The following is a 19,765-nucleotide window of genomic DNA, read 5'->3' as shown; positions in this document are numbered from 1 at the left end:
CGTATGTGTAGAGACACGTCGTGCACGATGATGGATTTGGGAGGGGATGTAGCTATGGCTAGTTGTGTTCATGGTGAAGGATGTGCGAAGACAGCGTCGGAAAGCATCATAGCAATACATCTGAAGTCTGTAAGATATCGTGGTAATATACAATACATTCATAGCGGCTCGATATACCGCGGCACATCAATCTAGAGGCTCACGCCCAAAAAAGGTCTATCTATCACATCAATCTAAGGTGTCATCAAGCCATCCCATCCATCTATCCAGTCTATCCGAGGTATAGCCCAAAACCAATTCCCCAATAAAACGCCGAAAGAAAAAGAAAAAGATGTGTTACAGCGCAAACATGTTAGCGACGCAAAGGACCGTAAACCCTGTGATTCCTGACATCCACAGCGCCACTGGCTGCTAATCTCGTAGCAAAGTTGATGTCTCCAAAGATGGCGCCTTTGGACTGTAGTGTCCAGCTGACTGTCGGTTTGGGGCTGCCAGTGAACGGGTTCATACTGGTCAGAATCCAACCGCGGGCTAACGGGGAGTACTCGGTTCCCTTGACGACTTCGGGGACGGCGATAAGAAGCGTCTTTGAGTGTTCGAAGGGAGCGAATATGATGGCTTTTCCGCTTGATAGTGATGCGCCAGTGTAGTCGTATGTCGATGAAGGTGAAAAGGGCGCAGAGATGATTAAGGGGCCGTGTGTGCGCTCTGATGCGCCTGATGGCCAGGGAATACCCGAGGTGATTAGTTTAGAGAGGAAGTGGACGAGCGATGAGAAGACTGTTCGGCCTTCGGTAAGAAGCACGTAGTTCTGTAAGATGAGATGAGGGTTCAGCAGCATCTCGATGTTGTATGGCTCCAGTCGGGGTTCGTTTGGCTCTTGTAGGCTAGTCGAGACTTCTAGTAGCCATTGCGAGCCGCAGCTCAGTACGCAGGCCAGTGTTTGAATGAAGATGTTGCGTAAAGCTGGTGTTCGTGGATGGTGGGGTGCATGTGAGAAGTTCCACAATCCTGTTCCTGGTATCTGGTATTGAACACAGAGATCGATGATTGTACGCGCTCGCACAACATGTGCGGGAAAAGAGGGGCTGGGTTGTGTTCGATGTGGTAGATCGAGGAAAATGAGATCTAGCTGCGCATACTCGGCTCTGCCGTCCGAGGCTTGAACAATCTGACCTGCTTGGCTTGAGAAGCGTGGAGGTGGGGGCCGGGCTGCATTGGTGTCCAGGGAGGTTGGACGGCACAACCATGAGACTGACCCGTCGTGGAGTTGAAGTGGTGTGCCAGTCGTGCAAAGTGCAACCGGGTCTCGTGCCGCGATGCCGACGAGTAGTAGTGACCGAAGGCATTCGTCTTCGATGTTTGGTCTTGAAAATGGACCTGGAGGAGCCAGTGCTAGAGGCAGGCCCGAAGCGTTCAAAGCGATAGCGGTTTTGTCCCGGTTTGCGTCAAGCCTCCGCATGTACTCGGGTAATCGTGGATTGCCACCGGCTCTCATACGAAAAGTCTCCACGACCAATGACGTAAACGATTGCATCGTTGAAGATTGATCATGCGGAGTGTCCGGTCTTTGTAATGTGCCTTGGCCATGCGAACTCAATGTGTCGAGCTCTTGAAAGAATGCCAAAAGTGAGCGGATCTTCATCGAAACCGGTTGCGCGAAGGCAGTGAGCTCACTGGCAAGAACCAGTAAGTGGGTGAAGAATTCTCCTGTGAACCTTATGATGGTCTGGACCTCGTCCTCATAGTGCCGTAAGCAAGGAACCAGGAAGACATGGCTTCGGCCCATCTTCATCTCGTGGGCGCACCATGCGCGGTCAAACCACTCCGAGCTGAGTAGTCGTTCGAGAAAAGTCCTGAGGGGGCTGAATTGTTCCATGAGAGGCGGAGTAAGTCCTGCATTTGGTTGCTGGCCGGAAGGCACTTGAGAGTAGCTGTATTGTTCGACGTAGTAGCGTAGGAACTGTTCCTCGTCTGGTGTGATGGCGATGTCGTCCAGTGCTACGACAACAGCCCTTGCGTTCTTGTAAACGACATCAATAGCACCAGCAACCCCTGTCCTCTCGCTCTCATCCTCTTGTTCAAGGCAAACTTGATCGAACCATAATCCTTCGCCCTTGTTCTTTTCTCTAATGACAGCCTCAAATAACGCGGCACCAGTCGGTAGCGGGAACTGTTCGATTTCCTTCTGCCATCCAAAAGGAAGATCTCCAACCGGTGTAACGACTCTCCTTGGTGCATTCAGGGTGAATGATTTCCTGCAGTAGCTGAGTGCGATGTAACTCTGTTCCTCGCCGCGGAACTCGACGTCGTTGATCAATCGGAAGGGGAAAGTGGCCTCCAGATGGTCCTTGGGAATGAACTCTTTGGTGAGCGCTGGCGCTAAACGGCTGATATTCGCCAAGAGGGTAGTCGCATTGATGTTGGTGTTGAACGACGGTGCCGCCCATCTGTGCTGATTGATCAGAGTCTCTCGTGCACCAGATTTGACAGTCCGCGTAGTAAGACTCGAAGTGTCCAGCTCGTCTTCGTCAATGTCCAGAAAATTGCATTGTCCGAACCGAGAGTAGTACTGGAATGATGTTGACAAAGCCATGGGAAAATACATTATCCAGCTCGCTTGATAGGAAAACTGTTGGTGTCCGATGGTGGACTGAACTCTTGTACAAGGCACCCAGACCTTTTTGACTACGATGGCCTCGCTCTCCCTTCATGACCCATGATCCCTCCTTCTGCACCCAAGAGCGCCGGCGCAAAGCCGTGCTCTGGTCTTGGGGCCAGCGGTAGACAACCTGAGAGGACGGTGCCATGCATGAACGTTTTCCGTCAGCCCACTGGCGCCACAAGCGGGCCCTCGCGCACCTGCTACCGCATTGCGTATTTGCGGGGTATGATGAAGGCTTGGCTGCCTTTTGACGGTGGATTAGGATGCATAAGGCGTAGTAGGGTATAGTAGAGTTTGAGCGATCCAGATGTTCGGGTACAATTACGGGTCCGCACAGTCCTCGTAGGTGCAAAGCAGGTGACGTCGCAATCTTTCGGAAGGGGCAGTCGCGACTGCAAAAGAAAAGACACGAGCTGAAACATGCAGACTCATGGATTTGTTCCGGTAAACGCCTGGTTGCGGACTCGACATGACACGCTAGAATTTCTAGAAGGAAAAAAGCAATGTAGTATGCATCGTCCTTTAATTTCACACGGTACGTAATTATCCGGGCAAACTTGTTCTAGCGGAGAGTGATCATGATGCAGCAGAGATGCGAAGTTGAACGGTCAAGTCATGAAGAGGCTAAGCCCTACCATGGATCGTCCCAGCGCGGAAGGATGCTGAAGCATGCTGTGCCTGAGCACGATCTGAACAAAAATAGACTCGCGGCACGAGATTAACTCCCCGATCTGTGTAGAGATACATGTGTTGTGAGAAACAGAACCCAGACGCCAGCCATTACCAAGCCAGGCACGTGATGCTGGCCGGCCAAACCGCTCACGTTTTGGAAACTCAAATCTCAGGCTTGCGATGGCAGCCACCCGCCAGACCAAAACACCCTCCAAAACGCGAATTGACAAATTTCCAAACGAGCCTCAATCAATCTTTGCATTTGCGAGCCTGTCATTGGAGCCCGCGATAACGTTCGACATCCGGACGTTCTGCCGTTTGTATTTGCTGTGTTTCCGGAGCCGTTTCCGTGCGACCATGACTGGTACCGACGACTTGGTCACCAGGTAATTACTGAAAGATCCGAGAAGGACACTACCATAGTTAGAAATTGAGCGGGTAGTATTTGTAAGGATCAACTCACCCTTTCAACGCGTTGCGGCCTCGCGAACCTAGGATCACCAGGGTAGGTTCCAAAAAGTCAATCTGTTCAACACCTGTCAGCAAATCGCTCTGGTATCAGATGCCATATCAAAAACATACCACTTCAGTGATCATGTGCTTAGGGCTCTTGCAGTGAAACACCTCAACGACGGCACGCACTTGCAGCCGGGTCTTCCTTAACAGCTTGACGCATCGGTCAGACACCTCTACACATGCCTGGTACCTGTCTTTCTCCGCCTTTCCCATGTTTTTGACGTTGGCTTCTGTAGCCATTATGGAGCTGGATAATGCGGAGAACCCAGGTCTTGTCGCTGGCAACCCATCATGGTTCGACAGCGTCCGTTTGAGATGATCAGATTCCTGCCGTCCGGTAGTACCTTGACTGATAGGCGCACCTGAAGCATCCGTGGTTGCAACTCCAGTCTCCTCGTCGACAGCGTAGACGGCGAGTAGTGTGTCGCCATCTCGCAAAACGGTGCCGATGGTCCACTCCAAAGCATAGGCTGCTTCATCACTGAGATCAGTAGACACCAGGTACACACGCTGTCTTCTCAACCCGTTCTTCGCATCTTCGGCAAACTGAACGTAGTCGCCCCGAATTATTTGTCGAACACAACGGTGGGCCTCTGGGCTGGACTGGATAGGGGAGATGTTCAGCGAAAGCTGCTGGGCTGATTTAATCTCGGCAAGCTCATCTTCGTGATCGGAATGGACTGGGGTCGAAAGACCAGATCCGCCCTGGTCGAAACTTGTATGGGGATGTACCACTCCCGACGAATTCTTCCTCGATATCCTCTCCCCATTAGGGCCAGTAACGTTTATCGAGGGGTCTAGTAATGATCGTACTTTGTAGGAAACGGCGACATCCCGCCCTGTGTGGAGTTAGTGAGACGTACAAATCGATCTTGTTTGCAATACTTACGCTCTTGCTCGGCGGCAGCCAGCAGGCTCTTAGCAGTGATGACTTCTCTGCCCATGCTGTCGGTGCCTCCAGACGACTTTCTCGACCGCTGCCTGCCTCGCTCTCTCTTCTTGGTTTTGTTCCATCCGTCTTCCCAGTCTGAGCTATCCGAGGCATTGTCACTACTCTCGACAGCAGCGCTATCTTCACCATCGTCGTCTGTCGCCAGGCGCACGCCCCCACCGGGCGCAGTGGCAGTGCCCTTGACGGGATCAATACCCTTGCGATTCGGTAGTGAGGACAGTCCGCCCTCAGATTGCGCCAAAGCAGAGTCGTTCAGTTTGCGATATGCCTTGTCCATGTCAATGCGCTTGCCCGAGTCTGTGACGAAAGTGTTGTTTGATGGTGGCGCAGCCGGTGTCGGGTTCAGCATGCGCGTTGCTGGAGAAGCAGATCGGCCTGGTCCTGGTGAGCCAGACTTGGATCTGCCCAAGGGCCCACTCGCGGAGTTGTGCCTATCCCTGGAGTTGCCCAGGAAGCCGCTGGAGTTGCCATAGACGGAGGACATGGCACGAGGCTTCGCAGCCGCGTCCAGCTTGCCACCCTGCGAGACTCGCTTAGGCATGGCATGTGCGTCGATGGAGGGCAGCATTTCGAATTTGTACGCCGATTCGGGGTTCACTCGACGCGGCGACGAGGGCATGGCGAAGGGAATGCCAGTGCTTCCGCGGCTGGAGCTCCTACGCTGAGCCGGTGAGTCGACGTCCAGCATGCTGCGAATGGGCGAGGCAGCCGAGCCAGGGCTTTGCGCGCGCGCGGCTGGGCTCTCTGCGCGTCGTGCGCCGGGCTTTTGGTTGCCTTCGAGAATCTTGACGACCTCTCTCATCTCCTCGTCAATAGCAGCTTCGAGTGACGCCATGGTGGCGGTGTGCAACTGGACGAGAAGACACGGAGTCGCGTGTGGAGTGCGGACTGTGGAGTTTGTGGAGTAAGTGAGTGAGGCTGGCGACTGGTCGAAGCGGAAGGTTGGTAGTAAAACGCGGTCGTGCTCGCGGGGTAGCAGAAGTGATAAAGGGAATCAATTGGCGTCGCGCTATGGCATCATAGGCGGTGCTGTGTGCTGTCGGGTGAAGGGGCTACAAATAGCAGCGATGCAGTACCGAGCGCAGTCGTCTGGAAAGATGTGGGGTGAGCGCGTGATGGGATGTACTAATAGCAGCGGTGGGGTAGTAGCAATTCCAAAGACTGTAGCAGTAGCTGAAAGCGATGGCGGGCCGAACCGTAGTATACAGTATAGCTAACCGCTGTCGGAGAACAAGTTGTTCCCTAGCAGGTTGATGGAGGCGGACGACATGTGGAAGTCAAAGCGCGAATCGCAGACGATGAAGCTATGCACGAACAGTCAGCGCGCGTCGATGGTCGCGGGTGCTCTTGGTCCAGGCGGTGCGAAGTGGGCATGAAACCCCTCCCCTCAACATCTGGCGGTTTGGCAGCGCTTGGCATGCCATGATCACCACAGACTGCCACGCCGCTGACGCAGTGACGAGTGACGATTTTGATATGAACAGGCAGCAACGCGCAGACAGTAAAAGCCTCTGCGATAGTTTCTTGCTAGTCTTGATTCTTGAGCTGGACGCATATTGAGCTGTTCAAAAGCAGCGCGCGCATCTTTCATATGATGCTTGGCGATTAGTGAAGCAGCCCGGGGTGTGGCTGTGCTGTGCTGGCAGGACGCTGCATCCATGGACACTCATGTGGAGCCCCCTGCGGTCTAGCCAAAAACACAATAAAAGTAACCTCACCATTCCCGAACCAACCGACGTAAAAGATATGCACACGGTTGCAACAACGGCATTGATAAGTATATTATACATGGACGCTCCCTAACTAACGGCAGTTTACCTCTTCCTGGGCAAAACAATGTTAGCTCGTGCAGCAACACCAAGCTTGTGGATAGCATTGCGCCTGTCCCAGATGCCGCTCGTGCCCTGTACTACAGCAATGAGCTCCTGAGCAATACGCTGGGCAAAGCTGCCCTTTCCACTACCCATGTTTCTCCTCTTAGACGCAGCGGCCATGATCCACTGGATGGCAGCACGTCGCCGTTGTCTTTGACCCAGCGGAACGGGAATCTGAAGAGCAACACCACCTCCAGCTGCGCCACGCTGGCTTCGAATGCGCATCAGAGGCGCGACTGAGTCGATAGCGAGAGTAAGGTAAAGCACGGGATTGAGGGGTAAATGCGATGGTGGCGGCGCACCAGGAAGCAGAGGTCGAGCTGGGTTAATGGTGGGGACCGGTGATGTTCGAAGGTGCTGCAGAATCAGCGCCATATTCTGCAAGTCAAGTCAGTTATTTGCAGGCTACAATCCAAGGCTGGCTAACCTACTCGCTCCGCAACGCTCTTCTTGCCGTGTCGCATGAGCAGATTGGTGACCTGATCGACTACGGGGTCGTGGCGGTGCTTGACATGACCGTCCTTGGGAAGTGGCAGAGTAGGCATCTCATACTTGAGTCCTGGGGTCGTTGGTGCTTTGGAGGCAGCCTGGAAGTCTACGAGACCCATGTCCACGCCGCTGTTCCCACTTGGCTGTGTCGTCATAGTCGAATACGACCGTGAGCCCTTGGGTGCCATGTTCGGTGTCGTCTTGGGCTTTTGCGAGTTGAGCTTGTCCTGCATCACCTTGGGCAGGTTCTGTTGCGCCTCTTTGTCTCCTTTGACTACCTAGCACACTGTCAGCCTTCGCCTTGCCATGTTTGCTATGGATGACCCCACATCTTCAATTGGTGTGCCCTGGTTGAGGTCGGGACCATCCTCTCCCATTGTCTTGGCCATTGAGGCTGCTTCTTCCGAGACATGTTCAATCGGCTTTGCGTCCTCTCGCTTCGATCGGTCGGCGGCGGGAGGCTTAGTTTGATCAGAGTAGAGGCGACTTTGCGACGGCGCCATTCGAAGTGCTGACCGAGCATGCCATTGAGCCTGAGGCCTTGGCCGGAACGCGATCGAGCGCGTGATTGCGGGGACGTTTAATCGTGGCGGCATAGTGTTGTGTTGTGGATTCGGCTTGGTGATGTTCTTGCAAAGTGACGCCGAATATTCAAGCCGATGTCGCGCTATGAGGGCCGTGCGCGGCTGCTTGTCTTTACCCCAGATCAACCACCTGCCAACGTGTTTCCGCCAACATCATGATCTAATATTACCAGGTTGAAGATGCAACATATGTGCCCACGCTCAAAATGTGCCCTGAAGGCCTTCAATACCTTATATCCTGCGAAACTCCGGTGTACAATACAGCGTATACCTTGAGGGTACGCGTTGGGTTCTGACTTCCGCAGAACGAGCTGATTCGTAGAGAGCGTTACACATGGGAGAAAGGAACCGGTGAGACGGGCGTCATGGCCGTTTGCCGTTGGGCGTTGAGTTGAGCCTGCCGCGTCCAAGGGTCTCAGTTGCCCGTCAGTCCACCGCTCCTGTAGTCGTCACGGTCTCATAACAAACATCCTACGCTTTCTCTCTTCCCTATCTCTCAAGTCACTCGTACCAAACTGCATCATCAGCCTCTACTTTCGCTCAACGAACACAACATGGCCGGACGCGGACGTGGACGTGGACGTGGCCGAGGCGGCGGCATGGCCCCTCGTGAGCCACCTAAGGTCTTCGGGTAAGCTTCAATGTCACGGTAGTCGTCATGCGTATGCAAGAACATTTTTCCAATGGCATCTACACCTCTGTAGTCGCCACGCATATGCGAGAATCACCCAAGATACAGAAACAAAGCTAACATGCACATAGCAATGGCCGGTTCCCGCAACCCAGTGCCCAAGTCACCAAGCTCGAAAACGATATGGTCAGGGGTGATTTGTCGTCGGCGATGGCGGCAAGCTCTCTGGATTTTGTCCTACCCTCCCGACCTGCCTATGGCACCGCTGGAAGACCCATCATGCTGTGGACCAATTTCTTCGAGCTCAAGGGAGTCAAGCCGGACACAGACCTGTATCGGTACTCCCTCGCGTTCTCCGATGACAAGCTCTCCAAGCCCCAGAAGAAGCGGTTGATTGAGCTTCTCCTGAGCATGCCACCTTTCTCAGCAGCCAAGATTGCCACCGACTGGAACCAGAAGCTTGTGTCTCTAGCCAAGTTGGAACTCGACGAGAAATACACTGTCGTATGGTATCCCAAAGGCGGCGATCCTTTTCCTCCGGCCACAGGCAGTGACGACGCTGGACTGGCCAATGCTCGTCGAAGGAACACATACCAGATCACCGTCGACAAAGTTGGCACTGTCTCGCTCGCCGAACTTCTGCGCGATGTCTCACAGCCTACATACAACTACCCCTTGAAGCTCGAAGCTATCGATGCCCTGAATGCTGTCGTGACATATGGACCAAGTAGCCAGCCCAGCGTCACTACGGCAGCAGGGAATGTATTCTACCCTTTCGGCAACCATCCCCAAGCAGAGATGACCGAGTTGGGCGGCGGTCTCCAGGCTCATCGTGGATACTTCACCAGTGTCCGTACGAGCGTCAGCAGATTGCTTGTCAACGTCAACGTTACAACGGGTGCCTTCTACAAGCCTGGGTACGGTTGTTCTTTCAAGAATTAGGTTGGGCATCACTAACTCAATATCCAGTCCCCTGATCGATATGATGAAGGAGATCGGTGGGGGCCGCCTGCCGACGAATCAGAGCGAAGTTAAGCAGGTCTCTGACTTTTTCAAGAAAGTCAAGGTCGAGACGAGTCACACCAAAGACCACAACAGCCGCAATAAGGAGAACCAGGGAAACAAACGCAAGGTACACACCATCATCGGATTCTCCAAATACGGAAAGAATAGTACAAACGTCACTTTCCCAAAGGTCGTCGATGGAAAGAATACCCACCCGACCGTTCAAGCGTACTTCTGGAAGGAGTACGGTATCAAGCTTGCTTTTCCGCAAGCACCATTAGTCGACCATGGCAATTCCGAGGGGCCAATATGGCTGCCCGCTGAACTGGCCAAAGTTTTACCTGGGCAGCTGGTCCGCCGTCTCCTTGCTCCGCTGCAGACGGCCGCCATGATCACATTTGCTGCTCGCCGGCCACATCCGAACGCCACGTCCATCAATGGCAATGGCTTGGAAGTGACCAAGATCACCCCGGTAGTGAATGGACAAAACAGTAGCCTGAGCGCGTTCGGCATCAAAGTGGACCCGAGCATGTTGACTGTACCTGGCCGGATCCTGGATTCACCAATGCTGCAGTACCGCGGCCTGAAGACGACTGCCCCTGTCAATGGCACTTGGAACCTGGACCCCAGACAACTGGGTGAGGCGCCATTCCGTTCAACGAAACGATTGGGTGTGTGGTAAGTCCATGAAATCAAAAACATCATGTGAGCCAGGCGCTGACATTGGGTCAAAACCTTTCAGGCACACTCTCATAATCAACTCTGGCAGATACGATACCATCCCTGGAGGCGTTGTCGGCATCAAAGCTGATCTGGGGCAATTCAGGAAGGCCTTGATCACGTACGGGCTCGGGCCCGATCCTGTCCTCCAGCCTTGCATCGCCAACATTCCCGAGGTGCACTGGCAGAATCCGCAAGCCGATTCGACGACTTTCATTCGAGACAAGGTCTACCAAGCTATGCGAGAAACATGGCAAACGAAGCCAAAATTCATGCTTGTCTTGCTTCCTAATCAATCCGCGGTTATCTACGATGCGCTCAAGACAATGTTCGACTGTGAGCTTGGTGTTCCAAGCGTATGCTGCATTGGGAGTAAATTCACCAACAAATCTGACCAGTACTTTGCAAACGGTAAGTTCTGATAACATCAAATGCGCTCGAGATATATACTGAATCTACAGTTGCCATGAAGTTCAACCAGAAGCTCGGCGGCGTCAACCATACGGTGGATATCAAGAAAATGGCACCTTTGGACGCACAGACCATCATCTTCGGCATCGACGTTACGCACCCCTCTCCTGGAAGCGCCGGATCGGCCCCCAGCATTGCTGGTGTGGTTGCATCCACCGATGCGGTTTTCTCGCAGTACCCAGCAAGCATACGCTGCCAAGAAGGCCGGGAAGAGATGGTACAAGACCTGGAGCAGATGATCGTGGAGCGATTGTCACTCTGGCAACAGCGCAACAACCAGGCTCTTCCGAAGAGGGTGATCGTTTATCGAGACGGCGTTGGCGAAAGCCAATACCGCACTGTGGTTGAGGTGGAGTGCGCCTCGTTCAAGAGGGCCTTCGATAGGCTCTACGGCGGCGCTGTCCATCCCAAAATCTCCATCATCATGGTCGGAAAGCGCCATCATACACGTTTCTATCCGACCAGCCTGGAGGATACAGACGGCAGATATGGTACGCAGAAATTTTATATGGTACCCAGGCGACTACTGATATATTTTTCTCATGTAGGCAATCCGAAGCCCGGCACAGTCGTGGATCGCGGCGTCACGGGTGAGAAGCTCTTCGACTTCTTCCTCTTAGCGCATCAAGGTCTACAAGGTACCTCAAGACCAGCACACTACGTTGTATTAAAGGACGAGAACAAGTTCGGGGCCGACCAGCTCCAGAACCTCACGCACAACCTCTGCTATACCTTCGCTCGCGCCACCCGCTCTGTCAGTATCTGCCCTCCCGCCTACTACGCCGATATCCTCTGCGAGCGCGGCCGCTCGTACCTCCACGGCGTCCTCAAGAGATCAGATGAGACGGCGTATGATGAGAAGGCTTGGTTGGGGGTGCATAAAGAGCTCGCAGAGACTATGTTCTATCTCTAGGTTACGGACTCGTTGGATATGGGATAGCCGGGAGATGGTCAGTGGCTTTTGTATCGACTTCACTTCAATGTAGAAGTCATTGAATAGCTCTCGGCTGTCAGATAGTTTTAGCTGGAAAACATTACAAGTTGATGTATACCCCTTGCACCCTTGAAGCGGTATTGCTTTTGCCCCGCTTGTCTGTCCATCCCATCTAGAATTGGCGATAGTTTTGTTTCTTACTATCGATAGTGCTAGTACCCCTGTCCAGCGCTCACAGTCGCTCGCCTCTCCGTCCCGCAGCGCGTCCCGCAGTGTTGCTCCATAGTGATGACAGCCAATCGGAGGGCAGCAACTCCGCATGGCGCACCCTTCTGCTAGGGAGAAGTAATGTTGAACTCTACTCGAATTGGGGACGCAAAGACCAAGGGCTTGCTGGATGTTATCGTCACCACTCGGACGGGCATGGTGGGCTGCAAGGGTTAGGAACGCGTGCTGCAGGGCGTCACGGGGTCGCGGTCGCATTTCCCCGCACTAGCCCGGATGGACGACAGCCAATCAGGTGACCACTCCCAGCCACTCCGTTTCACCCCACTGCAGCCCTGGACAGCACACGGGCGATTAGATGCGCTCGCATAGGCGGGCTAGCTTATCGGCGGTATACGGGGACTCTCTCTGGGCGAGCGTCCCTCCTCCACCATGATCGCATTCCCTCTCGACTCTGTCTTGACCAAAGCGCTAGGCACCCACCACCTGCACCGTTCCTGCCCCGATCCACGCGTCACAAGGGTACTCCCATGTGCCTGGCAGAGCCTCGACACGCCCGTAGTACTGCATAGCTGAGACCGCGAACCAGCCTTCCCACGCATTCCGCCCATTCCTCCCATTCCTCCGCCACCAGCGACTGCGCGCAAACCATGATGGACACAGCCGATCGCGGGAGCTTATACGAGCACGACATCCCGTCGCTGAGCGCGTCGCTCGAAGCCTTCGACCCGGAGCGCAGCATGCACTCGGCCTACAGCGGCCGCTCCAACATGCATTCGTCGCGCTGGAGTGTGCCCCAAGACGAGGTAGACTCTGAGACCGAGTCGGACGGACCATGGGCGCCACCAGCATGGCAAAAGTCCCAATCCAGCAACCACTGGTACAGAAAGTCGCTACTCGGTGAAAGCGCCATGCGCAACAGCCCGTCCAAGTCGCCGTTTGAGTACCGCACCGATCGCGACGTTACACCCTCGCGCATACCACTGCCAGAGTCGCCCTACAAGCAAACACCGCGCACCAGCCCCGAACCCATTCCCGAGGAGGAGCAGAGATACATGTCGACCAACATTGCGTCGCGACTACAGAGCCCGGAGGAGGAGCCGCAACCGAGCGCGGGCGCATTGGCGGGGACCGAGTCAACGCTGTCACAACATGACGACGGGGGGCCAGTCGAGGGCTGTAAGTAGCGAGACCCAATGCGCGCTGTATATACTGACAGCCATAGTCATGCGCTTTGCGTACAGAGGAGAAGCTAAGTTCCGCACAGCGCCCATCGAAGATACAATCACCACTTTTGCAAGTGGCCTTCACATCTTTACGAGGTCAAGAGCCAACCTCATCTTTACCGTCGCGACTCTTTTAATGTCTTACCTATTGCTGCACCCCTGGCAAGCCAGTCTCATTCCAGATGTCGCAAATGTCGCCAGCATGGCGAAACAGTTCGAGCCTCTCCTATACGCTTCAGAGAGTGTCATTCCACGGTCGCGCGAGCTCGCAGACGCCAGTATCGCAGTGCAAGACCTGGGAGAGAGCGTCCGTGCGACTAACATGTCTGCGTCGCCAGTCATCATAGATCAGCTGGACGACCTGGGCGATAGTCTCAGGATCCTATCCGAGAAGATTACCAGCTTCTTTACCAATGTAGATGGCGATATGGACTCGTAGGTATAGCCTTCTTGACCTCGTACACCTACTGATAATTGTAGCATCCTCATTACTATGGAATGGGCCAAGCGAGAGCTAGCAAGTATTCAAGGCCCAAAGGTTGGCATGATTGATACAGTCATCGACAATGTCCACGGCGGCCTCAACGCGATTGGCCTGCTTGAGCGCAACGGCGAAGCTACAGCCGTCGGCCGTGTCGTCAATGATATCCTTGGACACACTACACAACAGCGGTCGAAAGCTACCCTGCAGCGCACGTTCGACTACCTCCTGACCACCCTAGAGGAGAACATTGCAAACGAGCTCGCACGCGCAGACGTCCTCTTCCAACTCTTTGAAAGTGTAGACCGCCAATTCCACAATCTCCACCGCTCCGTCGCTAAAGAGGAAGACTCACTCGCAAACCGCAAAGACGAGTTCCTCGCTTCCATGTGGCGTACCTCCATCAACAACAAGATGAAGATCAAAAAGTACGAAAAGAATCTCAAGCTACTCAAAGACGTGCGCGCGTCGACCCTCATCAACAAATCGGAGCTGAAAGTGCATATCCAAATTATCCATTCCGTTAGGGACCAACTAGACAAAGCACGCAAGAACCTCATCAGCCCTCTGATCCGCGCCGCGCAGAGTAACAGCTTTGGCTTGGACCAGCAGTTGAACGACTTGACGGGTACATACGGGTTCCTGAAGACGCTGAGAGATGATCAGAAGAAGAAGGTTCGACAGCAAATGTGGGGCGAGCCCAAGAAGCGCATTGCCATTACTGCTGGTGGGAAGGAAGAAGAGATTGAGGGGGACAGCGAGTAACTTGCTCACCTCTAGTCTCTCTCTTTCTGCCTCCTTTTTGAATACTGTTTCCTGGCGTTCAAATGCATAGCTTACCTCTCTTGCTTGGCTACTACTAGCTGCTGCTTCTTTCTTGATCGTTCTAGCATGGCGACTTGGTTAGATAAAGGAGCGGTGTCTTGGTTATATTTAACGCGGCGTCTCATGAGATATGTATCGTGGCGTGTTGGACATATCATATGTATGGCATTGTTGCCTTGATACTTTTGTAAGAGACATGGGTGGGATGGAGGCGTTTGTGTTGCCAACAGCTTCGTACAAGCATTACCACTATCACATACTGATATCAATCTAAACATGAATATCATTATGCTTTCGTCGTTTTCTGGAACAGGATACGACTTGCAGTGCACTGGAGTTTTGTAAAGGAGCGTACATGTTGCTATAGGTGCGGACTTGTTCCGCTCGGGTAATAGTCAAGTCAGGCACCATGTGTGCTGACATCGCCGTATGCTTAGGCGACCAGACCTCTTCAGCATGACATGTGTGTTCGTTCTAGTGTGTAATAAAATCGTTTATAAGCCATCCGAAGTAGCACTGTGAAATGATAAAACCCGCACACCTCGAGACTGCAAGTCACATCTCTCTTAACACCCTTCCATCTAGCAATCATCTAACAACCCAACTTGCATCACTACAATACACCCCACAATGCAGAAGCGCACGATCCCCTCGCCTCAAACCCAGTATCCTCCTCCCCCAGGAACTCAACCCATCACCCGCCCAGGCCCCTCCGCAGTAACCTACCACATCCCCGTCTCCCCCTCCTTCTCTAGGACAACAATCTCCCTACCGTGCCACTCAACATGGACATCCGGCCTACACTTCCACACCCAGCACACAGAATACCTGCACCTCGTCCGCGGCTCCATCTTTGTGTACCTGGACGGGCAGACTAGGATTCTGAGCGCTGCAGCCGGTGGCGCAGTATCCGTTTACGGCAGTAACAAGATTAAAGACAGTGATGGACCCAGATTAGTCATCCAGATCCCCAAGTACGCACGCCACAACTGGGGTAGAGCGAGAGAGTATCTAGCAAGCCACAGACCATCTTGTGTCAGACCACGATATCCGCTGGATATCGATGACGAAGTCGTAGTGGAAGAATGGACAGACCCAGCAGACGGAGGAAAAGCGCTTTTCTTTTGGAATCTGAACGGCATCGTCATGCAGAAACAGTATTCCGGGGCTCTTCCTCCACTTCAGCATCTTGCGAGATGGGTACTGGGGCGTTGGTGGGTGGAGTTTCAGCTGTGGAATGTGTTTTGGGAGTTGGATAACTGGCCTGTGGTGCTGGGATTGAGGGGTGTGTTTGGGGAGGGATGGTATGGGTGGCCGTTGCCGATTGGGGTTTATCTGAGGGTCAGGGATAGATTGCCGGAACTGTTATGGGTTGAGCGGGGGAAGAGGAAGGTGGAGGGGTGGTTGGAATGGCTCGTTACACTGGTTTTGTTGGGGTTGGCGAGGGGCGTGGGATGGATAGTGAGAGTCAGGGCTGTGGAGAAGGAGAGGACGCCAGTGGCATTGTGGGAGGAGTACCAAAGAAAGGGACGTAGCGGCTGACTATTGTAAACGTGTTTTGAAATCTGGATATGTCCTACCAACGCCGCTCCAGTCGTGTGTGAAGTATGCAGTCCATAACGCTCCGTACTCGTATCGTACCCATCCGTATCCCTCGGTACCCACCAGGTCTCTGACGTCTCTTTCTTAACCAAATCGACTATATTCCAAGTCTTCCTCTCCACTCCACAACTCTAGATGAGATGCTTGCTCCTGAAGTAGGCGCGGAGGTACACAACCTGCCAAGCCCCCAATCCAACCAGCATACCCATAGTGCCCAGCGCGAACCACTTGACCCGCTCGTTGGTGCTCTCATTGGTATCACGCAGTTTCTGCTCACGGCTCCTCAGGTAATCCATCTCGGTGACAATCTCGCCAACCGTCTCCTCGATCCTCCTGAGTTCCGCTTCTACGGGCTTCAGCTTGTCGACGGCTTGGATGGCGTTCCAGTCCTTGGCGTCGGCGCCAATGTCAATGTCGAGCTCAACGTGGCGGGGTGCGATGTTCTTGGACGAGCCGGACGAGGTAAAGATGTTCTCGAAACATACGTCAAAGGCCGAGTCGGCGTGCGAGGTGAAGGCGTAGCGGTTCTCGCCCACTACGTCTTTGGGACGGTGGTAGTCGTTGCCCATTGCGTCGCGGATCTGTTTTGTCATTGTCAGTAACGTCTTCAGACAGTATAATGCTCGCATGATGCTGGTTTGTTGACATGGCGCTGGAATTGCAACGTACATGCATATCCACTCTCTGTCCATCTCCGCGGTATCCGTCCAGAATCGCCGTGACAACCACCAACTGGTCCTTTGCAACAAAGTTCCTAACGCATCGCTCGTACTTGGCTGAGTCGTGTGGTGCGACCGGATGGAGGTCGAATTTCAGGGCCGCGGCGAGGGGGAGAATTGCCAGCAGCACGCAGCTGAGAAGACGTGCTAACCGGTCCATGCTGGATTGGGGATGTGTGGAGAGCTGCAGCGCTTGCGGACTCGAGTTGTTGCCCTCTTGGTGGCTCCGCGAATTGTACAGCTGTCGCAAGAGCGCGCGGAAGGACAGATGGTCCGATTGTAAGCTAGCGCGGAGTGGGGAAGGCGCGTGCGGACCCTGAACTAGAACAGCGACTGGGAGGCGCGTGTCTTGCCATCACACTTCCAGCTTCAATACGTTGAGACGACCACGAATTCGCGCTAACTTGACAGAAGTCTGATGATACAACTTTGGAAAGCTTGTCAAAAACTACATTGTTTCGTGACCGGCGTTAACCCATACCAACGCCTACCCGTCGCTGAGAACGCTCGAAAAGACATATCCTACAATGCGATAACAGCCTTTTTACCAAGCGGTAGTACCGCCATCCAACTTCAGATCATGCCCAGTCATGTAGCTGCTCGCCTTGCTCAACATGAAAAGTCCCGCAGCCTTGTACTCTTCAGGAGTGCTGAGTCTGCCCAACATGCTGTTGTTCTCCCATTCCTCGCGGCTGGCCTCGCCCTTGTCGAAGTTGGCTTGCACCATCGGCGTAACGATATGACCCGGACTCAGAGAGTTTACTCGGATACCCCCTGAGCCATCTGAATTCTTTCTTCCCCACTCCATGGCTAAGTTCCGTGCCAGTTGTACCACCGCCGCCTTGGACGAGTTGTAAACGGGCGCGATGAAGCCTCTGTTGGCAATCGTGCCGCTCATGCTTGCGACCAGGCAGATCGAGCCTTGGATCTTGTATTCCATCATCTGACGGGCGCATTCTCGGGCTGCTAAGAATACGCCGGTGTAGTTGACGTCGAGCATCTTTGCGATGTCCTCCTTCTTGAAATCGAGCGCGGGTGTGACTTGCTGGATACCGGCAGCTGGAGAAGGAATGATTAGTATGCCGCTTGCAGTATGTCTGAAAATGTCCGTACCTGCAATGAGGCCGTCGAGCCGTTGGTGCTCCGACGCAATGCCGCCGATGCACTTTCGCATCGCCTGCTCGTCTGTAACGTCTACCCTATGGTACTCCAAACTCGTACCGGTGTTGCTCTTGAGACGGGCCTGAGCTTCTTGGAATGCTTGAGGGGGGTCTGGTAGTCGGTCGAGACAATGCACCTTGCCGCCAGCCTCTACGAGCCCTTCGGCCATGCATAGTCCCAATCCGCGACCTCCACCTGCTAATACGTCAACACGGGTTACGAAAGCATGTTGTTTGCTCTAGGAATGGGAGGAGGACGGCATGCTGCACCTGTAACCACGAACACTTTCCCATCGAGGTCGAATTGGCTAAACCGCTTCTCTCCAACACTCTCGTGTTTTTCGTATGGAACTTGAGGATAGGTCGCGTCCTGGTGGGATGCGAGACCTCGGCGCTGAAGAGGGGATGTGGAAGGCTGAAATCGGAACGCAGGTGGCGCTGGGCGCGCAAAACGTCGAAGTAGCATCCTCGAAGACCGTAAAGCTGTCATGATTGATGTCGTCTGATTGCAGGTTGATAGTTGAAAGTAAGAAGACGAGAAGAGAGGAAACACAATGACGAGAGACAAGTTGGGGCGCCCTTGTGCTGACATGTATATGTCACACAGGCATGATGTAATTGCAGCTCATACGCGTACCTCCCCTTCCTTCACCTTGGCTGACAGACAAAGCATCGTGGCTTCCGCGGCGACCCAGCCGCACGATTCGTTGAGACCCTAGAAGGAAGCCGCTCCAGATGATAGGGAAAAAGCTTGACACTAGTCGCGTGACGAAGACACGGAATAACTTTTGGTGACGATGAGCTTATTGGACTCGCCACACATACGACGAGCAACATCTCACGATGTTGGCACCTGCAGGCACGGCAGGCCTGCGTGGTCTGAGTGGGTCGCGCCTATTCCCAATCGGAATCCGGAATGCGGGGCTGTGGAGACACAGGGCTGGGTGGTAGCTGTGGTGATTGGTCGCGGAGCGTGCACCCAACACAGCAGAGGTACATCATACTGAGCAAACATCGGATTGTCGGCGCTGGGTGCGTTATCTTAGATGGGGAACGTGTATTTTCCCATGACAAGAACTTGACCGCTCAGCCATACTAGCAGTAGCAGTGGAGAAGATACTCCACTTTTGCCATGGGATTCACGTCAGGCTTTCGCAGCGTTCCTTGCTTTACAGGATTTATTTTGCATGATAGTATGGCCTGGGCGGTTCGGGAGGCGATTGTATCGTGATATGGCTGACCGGGCATACTTTCAGTTGAGTCATGAATACTACGATTACGCAATTATAGTGCTAAACTTTTCGTATCTTTGGTATTCAAGGATAGATGAACTTACCTAGGTATGGATTGCGATTTTGAGGTATGGCGGGGTGAATACCGATGGGAGTCAAGGGCGCAGACTTTGTGCAACCCGCAACTCTTCCAACTAAACGTTACAATGTAGTTACAAACCTTTGAACTCTGAGTCACGAAGGCTGCTGCATCATTTTCGCGACGGGTGTCCAAACACACTCATTGCATCTACTCTAGCAGACTCGTATTTTGAGATGGATCGAAAATTACTGGGACGTTTTCAGTAGAGATAGACACTCAGCACCTCCAGCTTTGCGCCTCTTGTTCATGATGTAGTCTATGGTATAACTGTACACTACCTGGATGTCTTGTGTAAGCAAACTTTGATTTTTGAAAGGGGAAAATAACGGCTTTGGATTCTAGGAGGCCGGTCAAGCGACGGAACATGATGAGATGCTTGAAGTGCTGGATATGTCCCTGCGGCGAATAGCTGGCCTTGGAGATGTAAACATTCTCGCCTCGCGTGCACCAGTGTTGCACCGTCCTAATTGATTTCATGTTGCTGCGACCCGATGACTGTTCTCAGATGCGATCACAAGATGGATCACGGAGGGTTTGAACGTTCAGATCGCGAATGCGGTGTTGGGTTTGTACATAAGGAGCAACGGAGGGTTTTTGAGATGCCTAAGTGCGGAGAGCGAGAGCGAATTGCCGCAAAAAC

At 53.5% G+C, this 19,765-nt stretch overlaps 7 protein-coding genes across 7 annotated transcripts; 2 read left to right on the top strand and 5 right to left on the bottom strand.

Annotated features, from left to right (window-relative positions):
* Window positions 1-169: 169 nt before the first annotated feature.
* On the bottom strand, window positions 170-2,784 carry BKA58DRAFT_390368 (uncharacterized protein). Its single transcript, XM_046170828.1, has one exon. The coding sequence runs from the start codon at window positions 2,606-2,608 to the stop codon at window positions 353-355; it is 2,256 nt and encodes a 751-aa protein (XP_046022809.1). The 5' UTR covers window positions 2,609-2,784; the 3' UTR covers window positions 170-352.
* Window positions 2,785-3,582: 798 nt separating this feature from the next.
* Window positions 3,583-5,640, bottom strand: BKA58DRAFT_404414 (uncharacterized protein; the record flags this gene model as incomplete). The annotated part of the gene is made up of 4 exons (XM_046171838.1): window positions 3,583-3,751; window positions 3,801-3,862; window positions 3,920-4,692; window positions 4,743-5,640. The coding sequence occupies 4 exons, from the start codon at window positions 5,638-5,640 to the stop codon at window positions 3,583-3,585; spliced, it is 1,902 nt and encodes a 633-aa protein (XP_046022808.1).
* Window positions 5,641-6,619: 979 nt separating this feature from the next.
* On the bottom strand, window positions 6,620-7,764 carry BKA58DRAFT_320243 (ribosomal protein S7 domain-containing protein; the record flags this gene model as incomplete). Its single annotated transcript, XM_046167757.1, has 3 exons — window positions 6,620-7,057; window positions 7,111-7,446; window positions 7,498-7,764. The coding sequence occupies 3 exons, from the start codon at window positions 7,762-7,764 to the stop codon at window positions 6,620-6,622; spliced, it is 1,041 nt and encodes a 346-aa protein (XP_046022807.1).
* Window positions 7,765-12,054: 4,290 nt separating this feature from the next.
* On the top strand, window positions 12,055-14,622 carry BKA58DRAFT_390363 (uncharacterized protein). Its single transcript, XM_046170827.1, has 3 exons — window positions 12,055-12,917; window positions 12,964-13,399; window positions 13,445-14,622. Exons 1-3 carry the CDS (start codon window positions 12,389-12,391, stop codon window positions 14,208-14,210), a joined length of 1,731 nt encoding a protein of 576 aa, XP_046022806.1. The 5' UTR covers window positions 12,055-12,388; the 3' UTR covers window positions 14,211-14,622.
* Window positions 14,623-14,900: 278 nt separating this feature from the next.
* On the top strand, window positions 14,901-15,812 carry BKA58DRAFT_321293 (uncharacterized protein; the record flags this gene model as incomplete). The annotated part of the gene is made up of 2 exons (XM_046167800.1): window positions 14,901-15,574; window positions 15,617-15,812. The coding sequence occupies 2 exons, from the start codon at window positions 14,901-14,903 to the stop codon at window positions 15,810-15,812; spliced, it is 870 nt and encodes a 289-aa protein (XP_046022805.1).
* A 191-nt stretch (window positions 15,813-16,003) lies between these two features.
* Window positions 16,004-16,751, bottom strand: BKA58DRAFT_442644 (endoplasmic reticulum vesicle protein 25 precursor; the record flags this gene model as incomplete). Its single annotated transcript, XM_046173920.1, has 2 exons — window positions 16,004-16,453; window positions 16,542-16,751. 2 exons carry the CDS (start codon window positions 16,749-16,751, stop codon window positions 16,004-16,006), a joined length of 660 nt encoding a protein of 219 aa, XP_046022804.1.
* A 104-nt stretch (window positions 16,752-16,855) lies between these two features.
* On the bottom strand, window positions 16,856-17,947 carry BKA58DRAFT_390361 (uncharacterized protein). The gene has a single exon (XM_046170826.1). It carries the CDS (start codon window positions 17,919-17,921, stop codon window positions 17,136-17,138), a length of 786 nt encoding a protein of 261 aa, XP_046022803.1. The 5' UTR covers window positions 17,922-17,947; the 3' UTR covers window positions 16,856-17,135.
* Window positions 17,948-19,765: the final 1,818 nt, after the last annotated feature.

This window comes from Alternaria rosae (assembly GCF_020736505.1).
Source record: "Alternaria rosae strain MPI-PUGE-AT-0040 chromosome Unknown BKA58scaffold_8, whole genome shotgun sequence".
Taxonomy (NCBI): Eukaryota; Fungi; Ascomycota; class Dothideomycetes; order Pleosporales; family Pleosporaceae; genus Alternaria; species Alternaria rosae.
The sequence above is the reverse complement of the archived record's forward strand: the minus strand, read 5'-3'. Positions and strand labels throughout refer to the sequence as shown.

What these genes read in the sequence shown, in the direction of transcription:
- BKA58DRAFT_390368 (XM_046170828.1), bottom strand. Translation starts at nt 2,608, where the DNA reads ATGTATTTTCCCATGGCTTTGTCAACATCATTCCAGTACTACTCTCGG.
- BKA58DRAFT_390363 (XM_046170827.1), top strand. Translation starts at nt 12,389, where the DNA reads ATGATGGACACAGCCGATCGCGGGAGCTTATACGAGCACGACATCCCG. An exon ending in CGGGGGGCCAGTCGAGGGCT is followed by an intron (nt 12,918 to 12,963) that starts GTAAGTAGCGAG and finishes TGACAGCCATAG; the next exon opens with TCATGCGCTTTGCGTACAGA. An exon ending in GTAGATGGCGATATGGACTC is followed by an intron (nt 13,400 to 13,444) that starts GTAGGTATAGCC and finishes TGATAATTGTAG; the next exon opens with CATCCTCATTACTATGGAAT.
- BKA58DRAFT_390361 (XM_046170826.1), bottom strand. Translation starts at nt 17,921, where the DNA reads ATGGCCGAAGGGCTCGTAGAGGCTGGCGGCAAGGTGCATTGTCTCGAC.